We start from the raw sequence: 16,504 nt of genomic DNA on the forward strand, positions 1-16,504 counted from the left end.
CCTGATGCTTTAGATGTGTCAAATGTATATCAAGCTTAATATAATTTGGATTTGTAGACATAGAAGATCAAGAGCTTGTCCTGATGTAATATTCAGAAGTTATCAGTAATACAATTTTTAGCAACCAGTTCACAGTTGGTTCACAGTATTACGAAAAAATGTTTCTGAGTACGTTTTATTGTAGATAGACAGGAAAATAAAGTGCTTAAATGGCTGTTTGTCGTGTCAAAAATAGAAACCGGGGCTCTGTCAACTAAAGGTGCGATGCGCTGTGTGAAGTGCGTCCAGTTTAGACAGCTTCACTGGTTATAATGGGAGCAATTTAGTTTTGATGTATCAAAGGTTCGCTCTTCCCTTCTGCTGTAGATATGCTGTAGGAGTATTAAGAGTGGCTCTTGCGAGGTCAGATGGTTACCTGTGATATGGAGTCATGATTGGAGAAAAGAGTTTTCAATCATGTCAAATGTTTCTAGATTGGTATAAAATAGAAACCATTATCTTTATCTAGAAATTTAGGGAGGACTGTATATAGGGTAGAACCGGCCTTTATCCCTGCAAGAAGAAACACATGGCAATACGAGCTAGTCGCTAGGTCCTTGTCTGGGATTGTAGTAAATCAAGTAAAGCAATTTCATAATTATAGTGGAGGTGTTATCATAGTGTTGCCCAATGAAGCAACATGCAAACACCAATCAACTGAGTGCATTGGGCTTTTACCGCACAGGCATCTGTGCCCCCGCATGCGGTTGTACTGTATGTGTTCATGCGCGTGTGACTAAACGTGATATTTTAAGCCAGGGAAGCAGGACAGCTCCTCTGTGGTGGGCCATCTTCTTTGCACGTCCTTTGGAGATGCTCCAAGGAGAGAGGCACTTTTGGGTTTCATGGGAGATATTGTAAATGTGTTGTCTGTAAAACAAGAAAAGCACTAACAATAGGTTTGTACATGCTGTCCTTAAATACATATTTAGCCGTTTTCAAGTTACATTTGGTCCAAAAAGACGATTCAAATGCAAAGAAGTCTGATCTGTTTTGCGCTCTTTCATTTTTAAATTCCATGTACTGTATATGTACACATACTGGATTTATCCTTTATTTATATTATTTTCACGTTTTTGAATAATGGGAAACCGATCAAAACCGGAATATCACAATTGTAAGAATGGGCATTATGTTGTGACTGAAAGCATCCAAAATAAAAGAACTCCATATTTTATTTTAGCATCTTCAAACCCTTTGCCTAGAATTTGCCAAATCATACTCTTGGTATTTTATCATCAAGCTTCTTGAGGTGTCAACCTTAGAAGCTTTTTAAAGTAAAGTACGGAGTACTGAAGGAGTTTTATTCTGGACTTTTATTGGGTGGTTTTTATACATTATTTGGTCCAAGTAATCCACTTCAAAAATAAGAAAAATTTGGTTTTCTAATGAAATACATTAAAATATTGGCACGATTATATTTTTCTCTACAGACATAATTTGAAACATTGAAACGTGATATTAAAAGATTTTTTTTAATCACGGGAAACATGTGATTCTAAACGTTTGATCAGTCATAAATAAGAATTGCAAACCTGTGATCTGTGTTATCTGAGTGTGATTTGAGATTGGAGGCAAGAAACTCTAAGCAACTTATTCGCTCACATTTGATTTCTGACCCCAAACTAGTGAAGATTTTAATATTCTTTCAACATCAAGAGGAAATTAGGACATGAGGAAGTTCTTCATGCTTGATTCCTTTATACTGTATACTGTAATAAGACAGCAGCTGTAAAGGAAATTGCAAACTTCTGGCAAGTCTTAGCTATACTTAGACAAGTCTTGCGATTACATTCATTTCATGTGATATCGAGTCATATTGCAGCATGAAACAGTCATGATTATAACAGGCAACATTCAGCACCTATAATGCACGTATAGTAGTATCTAAAAATAAGTCAAAGTGAATTTTAGCCTTTTTCCAAAGCCTACTGTTGAGTCTTATGCATAATTTATTAATATAAAAAAAGAAAGGAAAATGAATTGATCGTAAACATCAAAGATTAAACTGGCTTGAATATAACAGAGCTAAGCAAACCATCTCGAATCAAAGAGAGTTGATGGAATTTGCTGTTTTTCCATCAAATGTAATTACTTGGCTATACATCTCTAAGATTAGAGTCGTGCACAAAGGCGCGCACATGAAAACCCCATGTGTTGATATATTTATACTTGATTTCAGATGGTTATTGATGCACTTTAAATGCTTCTATTATCAGCTTGTGACAGGCAGCTGGTCGTCATGGAGCCCGTCCACTTGGGATCACATCTGTTGATTAAAAACAGATAAGCTGAGAGATGCTTCCTTCCTTTTATCATCTTGAAGCAGAAATCGCCATTGTGTCATAGAGACGGCAGTATCTATGCTTTTTGTGGTTGTTCTTGTTGCGTGGATTTTAGTGAGCGTAGCAGGAAATTTATATAAAGACATTTATGTTTGAACTTGATCAAATTAATGATTAGTTATGTGTTAAAAATAATGAATATTAGGAAAGATTTGAAATGAGAGTTTTTAGTCCATGCGTGTATTCTATGAAGGCACATAGATGTTAGTGTACTTTAAGTATTGAAGATATTCTTTTAGCTGGTATATGCATTTGAAATCGATATACTTTATATACCAATTAATAAAAAAAAATCATGCAATTTCATATCATTTCTTTATCAGTTGTTGAGCAGCATTATGAAACATTATTTTTAGCCGACCTTAACTGAATAATTTGGTCAGGTTTTGTTTGGGCCTGTTTAATATAAATCACAAATTACTGATGTATTTTTAATTACTGTTGACTGCAATACAATTTGTATACAAACATTACTTTATAGATATGACAAATATTTTAACTGGAGAAAAGGCAATTTCAGTTCCCAGGAAAAAGAAAAACACAAAAATCATAATCCATCCTGAACTGGTTTGCCAGGCAGAAAACAAGACTCTTTAGACCAGCCTAAGATCTGCAAAATGGTTGCTTTTTACTGTGTTTGGTAAACTTGGAGAAAACCATCGCTTGACCACTGGCTTGCACATATGAATCTATAAAGATGAATTTCCACCCCAGTCTTGATATATGAAGCACATACAGTACCGTGTACTAAGTCCTGTATAACTACCATCTAAACACTTCAGCTCTTCACATTGAAATGCACTCTAGGAATACTCGGATGTAGCCGTCAACAAGCTGCCAGGATTGGAAACATGGGTAGTGGGAATCGCACATTAAAACAGTGTCGGCGGCGTCTCTCTACAAGGTCTGACGCGAACACCTGCAAAACCGAGCGGGAGTGTTTGTCCGCACCCACGCGTGAGTGTGCTCACACATGTAATTGCTGTCAGTTTTTATTCTTGACGGCCGGGAAGTGAGACGGGTGGTGTGCGCGGCTCAGTACTGTTGGGTGTAATCACAGCGTGGGGGAACGACCTGTGTAGAAAAGTCGACCCGCTCCGACTCCTATTTTCAGATAACAGTGGCTTGCGCTGAGATATGCCAATCTCCTGTATGTTCTTATAGAAGCCTGTGTCACAAATTACAGAGGTGTGTAAGGAGAAAGAGAAGGAAAAATAAAAGAGTGAGTATTAAGAAAAAGACAAGATGACAAAATTGTGAAACATTATTACATAAAGAATGTGAGATGCTAAAAAGCAGTCGCTGGGATACTTTTTTGGTGTAGTTGTTCCTGTAGCTAGAATAGAACAGAATAGAATTAAATGCCTTTATTGTAATTGCACATATGTAAAACAACATTTTAGTTGTCTCTTCGGTTTTCACATACATGTGAACAATATGTACAGAAAGACACACAAATAAGAAATAAGAAACATAAATATAAAAAATATATAAATAGTGGTAAAAGACAAAATTGCTGTAAAGAAACGTTTTTTATTTTCTGGCAGGTAGGGCGGAGAAAATATAAAATAACATTTAAAATTACAAGTTTTTCACGTTATTTTACAGTAAACTTTTGCCGTAATAATTCACGAAATGTAAAAATACATCTGTGACTTTATGATTTTTGTGTACTGATTAATTGTATAAATATATATAGTTAGTTACTCTGAATGAAAGATTTTCAAATGGAGATAAATGCAAAAATGTAATTTGACTACCATGGTACTCTTGGTAGTACTGCATAAATACCTTGGTACATGGTGTACAAGCAATAAGCCAATCAGAATTAAGTATTTGAGAAAGCCATGCGTTAATAATAAGATCACCGTTTTTTGTAATCAGAAAAGAATGAAAGATTGTCACTGTAGGGCGTGGCGGGGCAATTTACTCTATTTTAAGTCATCTACGTCTTATCGTTATTTGCATTGTCTCTTCGGGGACTGACTGTCCCCGTGGGGATGAAGTGAAACAGTAAGGACTGCAGTAATCAAGACAGATATAGTGAGATGGAGAAAATGGCTTTCAGCAGAAAATTGTGGCGTGAAATCAGATCTTCGCACAGACTGTATTGTGTAGAGTGAATGGCCATAATTAGTCTGCTTTGTATAATAATGCAGCAAAGGCCAGCAGAACAGACTAATCTCAGGTGCAGATATAGGCCAAGTGTGTCATCTATGTTTATTTTCCGCAAATCCAATTAAGCGTTCGCCGTAAACAACAAGGCAGAGGAGAGAAGGTGCGCAGAGCTGTAGTTTTCCGTCTTCTCAATTATCTATTTTCTAACATCTTTCTTTTTTACAACGGAGAAGCACACTGGATTGAGACAGGCTTTTGACTGCGACAGGAAATGGAATGTTATTGGTGGATTGAGCGCTTCTCTGACAGAACAGACCTCTACGCCATCCCTCCCCTCTCTTTTTGTCTGTTATTTTCCTTCGCTGATTGGGATCTCAAGGCGAGCATGAAGTATACCTGGATGTTTGTCAACTCGCCTCTGAGGTGATCTTTAAAGATGTTGGCGGATCCTTCGCAGCAAGTCCTTGCAATCGCTCAGCTTGTTGGGTTTTATTGACGTGGGGAGTTGTCGGCAGAATCAAGACAGACAACATTTCATGATTCCCTCACACATTAAAGAGAGAGTTAACCCCAAAATAAACTTCTCTCATCATTTACTCACCCATGTGATTTCAAACCTGTATGACTTTCTTCTGCAGGACACAAATGAAAATATTTAAAGAACATCAGTAACCAGGCAACATTGGGCCCATTGACTTCCGTTCTATGAACACAAAACCACTTCGAAATTCGCCGGATACGGATAATAAGGTACGGATAGTATGCGTATTTGACGTGCTTTCCCAGGGAGAGGACTCAGAGTGTTTCACAGAATGCAGGTTTTAAACAACATACAGATAAATAACATTGTTAGAATTTGTATTTTTAGTTGAACTATCCCTTTAAAGGAGTAGTACACCTTTTCTCTCCTTTCCATACCTGAAGATAGCCAGATAGCTTAAACATAGCGTCCTTAGCTAGCATCTCTGTCTAAAATGCGAGCCAGGCATCAAACAGTAAATCTTCTGCGCTCGCTGATGATGATACCGTATGATACAAGCCTATTTACGGCCGAAGCACAAAGCACATTGGCCACAGTCGGCAGACTCAGTCACTCATGCGATACTTTCAGTCTCTCGGCTAGCAGCTGTGGGCGCCATCAATCCGTTTTATTCTGTTGACCTTTCTCTAATCCTCGCCTGTATAAAGCGGCTCCCACAGACACGAACTTCATGTCTGGCTCATCGCTAGAAGGATCATCACTGGTAAAAAAGGGCTAAGAGTAATACCGACAAACTGTAAACAAGCTGCTGCTGCAAAAAAAAGAGTGTTTAAGGCATTTATTTTCGACATTTACGGCTGTTAAGACAGGCCAGAAGCCTTAATCTGGTTATTTTGACCAAAAAATAACAATGAGTCTACTTTGTTGAAGATGGATGCCATTTTTTTAAGGTTAGAATGAACCATCAAAATATGAGGTTTATGGAACAAAAAAGGACAGCAAAGGTATTTATTTTTCTGAGGTATTTTTTTGAACTACTAACAATATTTCTACCAAATTTCAAAGAAAAATATTGTTTCTATATGAATTTATTTGCAGAAAATGAAAACTGGAGGAACAGTCGAAATAACAGAAAAGATGCTCTGTATTTCTCAGCCCTTAAAAACTGCATTGAAACAAGTTCATATTCACTTTTAAGCAATACAACAGAAACATTTCTGAATTAAGGAAAAGTTTAAAAAATATGTTTCATGTAATAACTTCGATTATTCACAGTTTCCATTTGTCATGCTATCAGTCTTTCACATTGCTGTTGGATGACTTTATGTCACTACTGAGATTTGATTGTGGCAAAATTCAACAGACACTGGACTGTTTTTTTCGGCTTTCTACTTACCGCATGTTTCTCTTTGAAAATGAACTGGATAAAAGCGACTTCCTTGTACCGTGTGAATCCACCATAACGCTGCAATGCGTGCTTCCATTTGAAATCAGCTCTTTAGCTAGAGCTTGAATACAAAATAAGCACAGGACCGTGTAAAAGCAGCTTCGTATCAGCTGGGGTGAGTCGAAACAGTCTTGGCTATCCGGTTATCCGCCTGCATGTATTAATTCCCAACACGAACCACATGACACATGCATATGACACGCAAATGACACATGAATAATTATCCCGCCCATTACATCAAATATTAGCGGTTCACATGACGTGTTTTGGTTTTGACACCCTTTCGCTGAGGAATGCTTCATGAGAGGAAAAAAACTCATAACACATGGATTGGACATGGATGAGTTTGTGACAGAATTCTCTAAAATGAGCAGAAAGTCACCGCTGTGAATATAACAGTGATGTGAATTTATCTTTTTGATGTTTTCATCAAATCTAAAGTTACTCAACAGTAAAATGTATAATAATTTTAAATGTAAAAAAATATGTAAATATAAAGCCTACATAAGAATGTAAAAATAAAAGTCTTAATTCAAGTTATTCAAAAAGCGAAATAGTTATCTTGTAAATAGTTTGTTTACATTAAATATTTTGGGGCAAAAAATATATGTATGTAGTTACCCAAGTCTGCCCACCTGGAAAATCACTTGTCTCTTAAGTGTTTCTGTTGCTTAATACTGTATACTATATTCATACCACACCATACAACATAATAGATATATGACTGTAGGTTTCTTAAGCTGTTTTTGCACAACGTTATTTTTGGAAACAACTTACAGTTTTCAAAATAAGTAGTTTTAAGTTAGATGAAAGTAAAAGATTGCCGTAATTTGAATCATTGGGAGATGTCTATGATGGGTTCTGACCTATCATGTGCAGTGCGTCTTTGCCTATTTTTAGGAGTGATTGCACTGCAGGTGCTGTCTGTTTGAATAGAACCGTGCCCGGCAATCAAACCAATGCCAATTTAGCACACAGGTAAATATTCTGGCTTTGGTTCACATTAAACACCAAATTGAAAGGGCAGCTCAAAACCAGCCCACAAACATACTCCTCTTGTTTGTCTGTAACTTAATGGGCTTATCAATTGGGCGAGAGTGGTAATACCATGTGACACATTGAGGAGAGAGATCGTGAATTAATCCTCGGGTTTATAAAGACACTTAAGTCATTATGCATGTATCTCGGAACGGATTAAAATGCATATATTCATTAGTCTTGGGACTTTTAAAGAGATCTTGGCAATGTAGCCGAGAATCAATTTTTCACATTTCCGTCTATTTGCTGCAAGTACATATCTGGTTTATATCTGAACGCACACAATTCTGATTCATTTTACACATCTGATGTTAAGAACAGACTGTCTGCACATTTTGCAAGTGATTAAATCAGATCTGTTTGTGTGAGATGTCTACAGTAGCTTATTCATTATTGAACCCCATTTCTGGCTTGTTTTCTAGGACACCCTGTTGGAATAGGAGGTTTTGTAGGTATATTCAATATAATAACTGACAGATTAAAAAAAAGTTATTTTGAATGTTGAAACGAAAGGATGTGACTAAACTTAACAGAGAGCGTGTCAACAGTTTAAAATGTATCAGAGAGAATTTATAAGGAAGAGTTACGCTCTTTGTCTCGCATCATTCTCTGCCCTCACCTGTAAACACGGCGCACGTGATCTTTTTTCTTCACATGTCATACCGCACCGACACCGTGCGCTCTCTATCAAGACAAGGACAAGCTTTTGTTGCACCGTCTAGAAAGCGCGCGGAGAAAACAGAAGGCAGACAGAAAACTGTCTGTAATTTCTGGCCATAAAATGATATACAGCTACGCATACCTGCATACGTGCACTCAGAAACCTTCCTCAATAAAAAACTATAACAAATATTTTTAAGCATTTTATTAAAATTAATATGAAGGCCAGCTGTTGTGTGGGCCAACAATTTTTTGCAAAGGCCTCAAGGAGGAGTTCTTGAATGACAAATGAATTGATAGGCATGTTTTTCACTGGAGGCCTCTGCATGTCTATCAATTTGTTTTATTATGAAACTTATGCTGTGAGAGAAGATTTCTCACAAAATACATGAGTTTTGAAGGTCCACGGCGGCATCAAACCAAATTGCGGGATTACTTTTCTGTCATGTTTTGTCAGGATGATCACTTTTTATGACGTTGATCTTGACAAAAGCTGTTTTAGCAAAGCAAATTATCATTCAAGTCATCAGTTATTAACATTCTGCAATATTTTGGATTTTATTGCAGTAATATTATGATGCAAAGAAAAGCTCTTAAATGGAAAATATAAAAAATCATAACAAATACTTGTAGTGTTGAAAAGTGGCTATAAAGTCAACATTGATTTACATATTATTAACCATATAACTTACAGTTACAGCAATGTGTACATGTTATGTCTTTTCATTGCTGTTTCGCCCTTCTCTCTACATGTCGGTGTTGTTGGTTCTTTATTTGTAGAATAATGGGGCTGGTGTTTAAATATTGATTGTTAGCCCGAGGTAATCGCTCACAAGATGAAGATAATAAGCAGCAGAGAACTGGAGGGGAACATGACTGATGCATGGCAGAATGTTCATGCACTGGGAATGATGTTCCACTCTATTGATTATTTCTCCCACTTACCGCGGCGATTTGTTATATATTTGATGCAATTCTGCTAAAAGCTGAACACACTAAAACGTGCATTATTTTATTTTAGTGTATGTGTATCAGTCTATCAATGTCCACCATTGACCATTTGCTTAGTGTGTTTTATTGAAACGTTAGTTGAGGACTGATAGATATAACATATTGCTATAACAAAAGGATTTTTAATAGAAAACTGAGGGTAGAGAAATGAGGTGCATAAGCATTAAGGATCTGAGCTAGCTAATATATTTATTTTTTTATTTTTTTATTTACAAATTAAATGTATAAATAAATAAATATACATTTTTCTTCTTATTATATATAATTTTCTTTGATGAAATCTAGACATTTTTTTACTATATTTAATATGTTTTGACCAAAATAGAAACAATGTGCAGTATTAAAATGTTGTATTAAATATAAAAAAATTATAAAGAATAATAATTTAAAAATATTTAAGAAAGATGTTTTTATTATTAAAAAGGTGAAATATTGTTATTCAAGGCAGGTTTTCACACTTTCCTTTAACTAAAAATGTATGATAAAATAGATAAAACAGTAATCTAAATTTAAGATTGCTTGCAAAATAATCACCCAAAAAAGATGACATTTTATTTATCTCATTACTTTGAATGAGATTTTTACATTGTGAAGTCATTGTTTGTGCCATTTACTTAACATTTCCTGTTATGTGATCAGCAGGTAACACACCGGTCTTGTACTTTCCTTTCCACTCGTGTGCAAATTTCAGCATCGCTCGCACTGTCTTGGTCCTTGGTAGTTTACCTCTGTTGTGCAAACACTTGACAGAGCGCCGCCCTTTTCACATCCGATCAATCCATATAAACGTTTGTTATTTTCGGTTATGATCAATGACGACTATCTCTCCAGTCATCTTTTTCTCTAGCGCTCACGCTCCTGCAGGCTAACAGAAAAGGCCTCCTGCCACCATATATGGTAATGGGGTGCGCTGGAGAAGGTACGGTTTGGGAAATTACACCTGCTGTTTGGACCGTCGCCAGGAAATCCATATGGATTGAGAGGAATCCGGCTTCCGTACTTTGAACCTGACAGTTGTGGCCATATTGTGAAGGATTCAAGGCAAATATCGGTCTGCTTTCCGGTATTTTTCCGCAGTTCCTACTGGAAGTATTGGATTGGAAATGCATGTGTGGTTTTGATTGTCGTGGGGATATGCTGATTACGTTTTCTTATTGTTGTTTCTTTTTTGCTTGGAAACGCGTGATTGTGTGTGACATTGTTTTATTGATAATTAGATTTGTGATGTCTGCTGGGCCTTAGAACTTTAATTTTTAATGATTAAACAATGCCCCCTCATATGGGATCAGGCTATCCATGCAATAAAGCCTATTTAATCCCTGTTAGGAAGACGCTGAACATCACAGGAAGGGTAATGAGAGCTTGGAGAGAATTGTGATGTTGTCTGCATGGAGATTGTTCTCCTAGTTTTGAGTCATGGGTTTTTATCTCCTTAAAGCACATACATGAACATGCTTGAAAATTGATTTTCTATTTTACGTCCTTTATTTCATAATTAATATTATTATTTTATTATTATTTTATTATTTATTTATTTATTTAATTTATACATTTTTTATTATTTTTATTATTTTGTATTTTATTATTTTATTTTGGGTGCATGCTTCAAACACATTGAGCTTGTAGTCATTTGGGAAATCCAGGTTTGAAATTTGCCTCCATTCCACAACGTTTTCTATCTTTCCACCATTTCAAACGCATTTTCCGTAATGCACATACATGAACATGCTTGAAAATTGTTTTTCTATTTTACGTCCTTTATTTCATGAGTAATAGTTTATATTATTATTTTATTATTTCTTTCTTTATTTATGTATGTATTTATTATTTAATTTATATTTTATTATTTATAAATTTTATTTTGTGTGCATGCTTTAAATACATTGAGCTTGTGCTCATTTGGGAAAACCAGGTTTGAAATTTGCCTCCATTCTACAACGTTTTCTTTCTTTCCACCATTTCAAAGTCATTTTCCTTAATACACATGAACATGCTTGAAAATTGTTTTTCTATTTTACGTCCTTTATTTTATAAGTAATATTTTAGTATTATTTGATTATTTCTTTATTTATTTATTTATGTATGTATTTATTATTTAATTTATATTTTATTATATATTATTTTATTATTTTATTTTGGGTGCGTGCTTCAAACACATTGAGCTTGTACTCATTTGGAAAAACAGGTTTGAAATTTGCCTCCATTCCTCAACGTTTCCATCTTTCCACCATTTCAAACGTCAAAAAGCCCTTTGACCAAAAAGAGATTAACAAAACACACGCATACTACCCGCACATAGCTTCTTATTAGCGTTAAGGTCAGCCTCTGTCACTGTTCCATATCCACCAATGTGCCGTCCTTGCAATTTTACCAAGAAGGTCACAGACTAAATTTAATTTAGCCGTACTCACGCGGCTAGCAGCATCTCCTCTGCAAGTATCCAGGCGTTCAGGTTAGAACCTCATTGGCTGGGCCTCAAAGTGCCGCCCACTGTGATATGTCACAACGCATGACCCCGGCAGCTTGAAACGGTAGTGCACACCGCCAGAGCTGTATCCCCTAGCTTAACCTTTCATTGCACCGGTATAATGAATGTGAATAGCTCTGTCGCTCCACATTCGCGGCTGGTGTTGAAGCCTCACTCTCTGCACGACTATTTTGTCTTGAGGCAGAATGTAGTACAACGTTAAAAGTGTTCTGAAATGCCCTCTGCACTCAGCATGAGCTGGAATAATTTGATGGTTTTAAATGGTATAGTTTAACAAAAAATGAACATTTTGGAACACATTCTAACCTTCAGGTCGTTCCAGTCATGTTGTAAGTCAACACAAAATAGCTGCTTTTTTTATATATTTTGATAATATATATTTCTGTTATACTGTATATATATAAATATATATATATTTATGATTTGTTTTAATATTTTTTTGATTATTTTATTTTATTTGTATTACCCTTTTTCTTGTAACATTAAATGTAGCTAAATATAGTTATATATTGACTGCTCCTGATGTTCTCCATACGCAACCATATGATATTTACCATTTTCTTAAGTCGTACGATAGCCGTGTGGGAGGAACATGCAAAATCTTGACATCCCTATTCGTTCTTCTGCATTCATGAGAGAAAAAGGGATGTACATTTTTGCATCCTTTCTAAAGCCTTTAAAGCACTAGCAACCAGAACAACTGTTCAAAATGTGACCTTTTATGTCCCCCGAGAAGAAAAAGTAATGCAGGTTTAAAACGATACATAAAGACAGAGTTTTCATTTTTGGGACCAACTTCGGAACATCCAAACAGTTATAAAATGAGCCCCATAGAGCCATAAGGGTGTAAGTATCCTTTAATCGCAATTGTCATTAAATTAGGATTATGGTGTCTTCCCCGTCCTCCGGGTCTCTCTTAATGAAAAAGTGTTTCCGGAGAGAGTGTTAGTGGAGTGTCTGGTCTTTACTCCGTACGCTCTAACTCATCTCCGATGCATAGCTGACATTTCCTCGGCTTGTCTGGAGAGCTCCCTGAACATACGCCAGCGCAGCCTTCTGATTATTTATGTATAAATTCTGCCGTTGTTGCGCGCGCTACTGTATGCAGATGAACAATTTATTGTGGCAGGAAGGAATAAAGGCATTATTTTGGAGTGCTTTTGAATTGATTCATATCATAAAGGCTCAATTATGCTCTCAGTCCTCTTCGGCAAAGAAATGAGAGTTTGTCACCAGTGCCTCTGTGATGCTTTTGTTTAAGGCTGAAGATATATTCCCTATATTCAGATTTCTATATCAACATATCTATTTCCATGCCCACCCCTCCAATGCTCTAGTGGTTTTATTCATTGTCCCAGGGTTTGGCCACATGTGAGTCGGATGTGCATGCATAATGCATGGATTGCGCGCGGATGTACTTTTCTAGTATTTTCTTTTTTCAAGCAGCCTGGTTCGATGCACCAGTGTCCCTTGTGTTTTTCCTTTTTATTTCCCAGCTAGCAGTCACCTTGGCCTTTCCAAAGGTTAATTTGAGATTTTATTCAGGTTTGAAAATAGTTATGGTTTTGCTAGCCGTGGATTAGCTAGATCAGAGCAAGAATAGAGTAGCAAGGCCAGCAAACGTTTTTTAGCAAGAAAACTGGTGGACCATAAGTCTGACAAGCTGCAAAAACGAAATCCAGTTGGACGGGTGAAGAGACCATCTAAACCAGTTTAAAACCACCTTGCACATGAGCAATTTTCCCCTTTATAAAATGACTTACTGTATATGGTCCATAATCTTGAGTATTGTGCTGTTTGTAAAACGCGGGCATTAAATAAGACATCATCGTCTTTACGAACCATTTTGGATGCTGTGTAGTAAAAAAAGAAGTGTGCACTCTTCTCATTAGACATGTTAATTAAGCTTTAAGAGGCGGAGAAACCACTTATACTCTCCTTTGATCATTATTCATCAAAGCTCCAACATGCACGAGGAGAACGCCCATCCCAGACACCAAGAACATGCCGACAAAATCATTTAAAGATACATGTGATGAATGTACCCGTGCAAATGAGAAACAGTGCTGTTTTACTCCTCACACAATTTTTCGGCCCATTTTGTATGCATAGGATTTAACTTATACGCCACCATCTCCTTCCCCATCTTGCAAATGTATCAGGTTATCTTGCTCTCACCAATTGATGAATGAATGGGCATGTTGAGTTTCAAACCGCCTGCAGACCAGGTGCGAGATTTTCTGTGTGTTTAATATCTCGTCTTCTTGGGGGAGAGTGTGCCACTGAGATCAGATCTGGAACCCTCTGCAGGGCAGCGGGATCCTGCCGGCTGGAGGTCCTTTAAGCGTAAAATGGAACAAGTGGATTACACCCTGTTTTTCGGTCTCCTCGCAGTAGATAAAAGCACAGGAGAGGTTGGCTTATAATTTCCCAAATGCGTAAAATTGAGGGTGAAAATTTAGCCTCTAATCTTTTGACAATTTGCATTCGACAATATGTGTAATTATGGATCATTCTGACAGTAAATGGTATATAATACAGCTGGTACAAATGTCATTTTTACTCATTTCGTAATAAACTTTGTGTAACCTGTAATTTGTTCCAGGGCTGCAGTCATACGTCCTTTTGTGATTATCGAACAATGTATAATATTCGTCAAGTCACGAATACCAGTTTATATACAGAGAAAACTTTTAAGTTAAACCATTTCTTTTTCCGTACACAAATATTCTTGTTTTCCCATACAAATAAATCTGAGCGCTCAACATGGTGCATCACCAACCACCAACCAGCTTTACATTTGACCTTCAAACAAATTATAACCAATAGATGAGGATACAGAGATGAGAGGGGATGGTTTTATTCTGAAATGTGCCCTGGAGTCAGCAGTTTAGTTCTAAGATGGACAAGACTCTCTAAACTCTCAATGGAGTCTCAATGATGTCATCTAATATGGCAGAGCTGACATTTAGACGTTTGAGAGGAGGTTGATCCAGAAGACGTCTGTTTTTGGTTCTGGAGTGGGATGATTGCTGTCAAGGTTGTTTGGAGGTCCGTGAAATATGAAAATGAACAGGTTTATAGAGACTTGTTGTTTACAAGGAGTAGGTGTTGAAGTCCTTGGCAGATTGTGGTAGATGTGGGTGGAGGTGATGTCCAACTCTGGTTTTACAGTTAGTGGGATTGACCTCGGTCTCTACCGTCTGTCCAGTGTAACATACTAGGTAATAATATGTTACCGCGCTTTTCCTCTTCTCATGAAAACAAATGTTATACAGCAAAATTTATAAAGAACTTGATCAAAACCCTTTTTTAGGGTAAAAATACTAACGTCCTAAAGTCTTTTTCATAGTACCGTATGTGTAAAACTGCGAGATGATTCATAAATCTTTCAATCATTCGTGAAATTGACATCACCACGATTCAGAATCCATTACAAAATTTGTACTTATTTTAATCTCAACTTGTTTTTTCATGTTGTACCGGGTAGGTTCCTCACTCATTCAGTCCTTGGCAAGGGATCATTTTGGACTGGCGCATAATACCAACCAAAACATGTCACATTATATCGCATCTCACAGTTTAGTTTTCAGCCCAGATCCAATGATGTTTGTTTTGTTTTACTTCGTTTCTGCGGACTCTGATCGCCCAAGGCAACAGCGGTAAACTTGGCACCCGCAGTAGCTCAACAGACGTGGCCAGGAAAGGGCCGCGCTCCAGAACGCATTCATACACAAAGCCCTGGGCACACAGCGCGCTCCGGCAGCAAAATGGAAAGGTGCCAGCTGATCTCCGGGCCATGGTTGAGTGATGTGTGGTGGAGATGTTGATGTTTTGCAGGATAACCGCGTCCTTCACCTACTTCGGACTTCTCGCTGTTGATTGTGATCTTGCGTTTGTTTTCTAACTGAGAACTCTGTTTGGTGGTGGCAGGAAGCTGGAAGGAGTGCTGTTTAACTGCAGCTGTAATATCCGCTGGATCCAGCTGTGGCAGCAGAGAGGCGAGTCTGAACTTCATAACCAGCAGCTGTACTGTAACAACGGCTATTCAAAGATCTCCCTTCAGCTGATGAACATCTCTCAGTGTGGTACGTGATGCATGTTATATTGGTTCGCCAAATTGTTTGATTGAGTTATCATTAACTTACATTCATGTGGCTTTTTTGTGTGCAAAACTGGTTTGGCAGACTGTCTGAGCTGGTTTCTTCTTTACAATTGACGTGTCAAGGTCTAAAAATGACAATGTATCACATAAATATTACACCATCAACCAGTAATTCCTAAGAGTTTTGAACTATATTCTTTCTATATTAGGTCATCTACTATATTAAGTCATCTAACGTTTTGGTATTTGTGAGCAGCAGGCTGAAATTGAAGTCGTTTTTTACTGAACGTTTTGCTTGACATAGTCACCATTTACTTTCATTGGAAAGGAGAAAACAACTTGCATTCCTGCTATACAGTAAATCTTTTTAATTTCACATAAGAAAGTCATTTTTAGGAAACATTTCTAGCATATCGATAAACATCCTAATAAAATTGTTGACTTTTAAATCATCTTTAAAACGAATAACTTTTTACATAATTCCCATGCAGATTTGCCAGAAATCAGTGTAAGTCACAGTAACCTGACGGTGATAGAAGGAGACTCGGTCACAGTCACATGTAATGGATCGGGTGTCCCTGTACCAGAAGTGGATTGGACCGTGAATGGACTTCACGCCATTAACACACATCAAGTAAGACAGACACTTGCATTACAGCTTTCTCTGTTGCATTTAATATGCCTATCAAATTATTTTGACCTTAGTCTGGGTAGATGCTGTGATGTAAATGAAACTAGAATGTGATAGAGAGCATATAGTCATTTTATTGTG

At 37.0% G+C, this 16,504-nt stretch overlaps 1 protein-coding gene across 2 annotated transcripts in view; it reads left to right on the forward strand.

The window, feature by feature from the left end:
- ntrk3a (neurotrophic tyrosine kinase, receptor, type 3a) overlaps positions 1-16,504 on the forward strand; it is a 159,689-nt gene that overhangs the window by 57,400 nt on the left and 85,785 nt on the right. For both annotated transcript variants that reach the window (XM_056740254.1, XM_056740255.1), the window contains exons 5-6: positions 15,561-15,715; positions 16,224-16,366. In XM_056740254.1, the coding sequence (XP_056596232.1) occupies positions 15,561-15,715; positions 16,224-16,366 (298 nt within the window). The remainder of the gene's footprint in view (positions 1-15,560; positions 15,716-16,223; positions 16,367-16,504) is intronic.

This window comes from Triplophysa dalaica, chromosome 24 (assembly GCF_015846415.1).
Source record: "Triplophysa dalaica isolate WHDGS20190420 chromosome 24, ASM1584641v1, whole genome shotgun sequence".
Classification (NCBI taxonomy): Eukaryota; Metazoa; Chordata; class Actinopteri; order Cypriniformes; family Nemacheilidae; genus Triplophysa; species Triplophysa dalaica.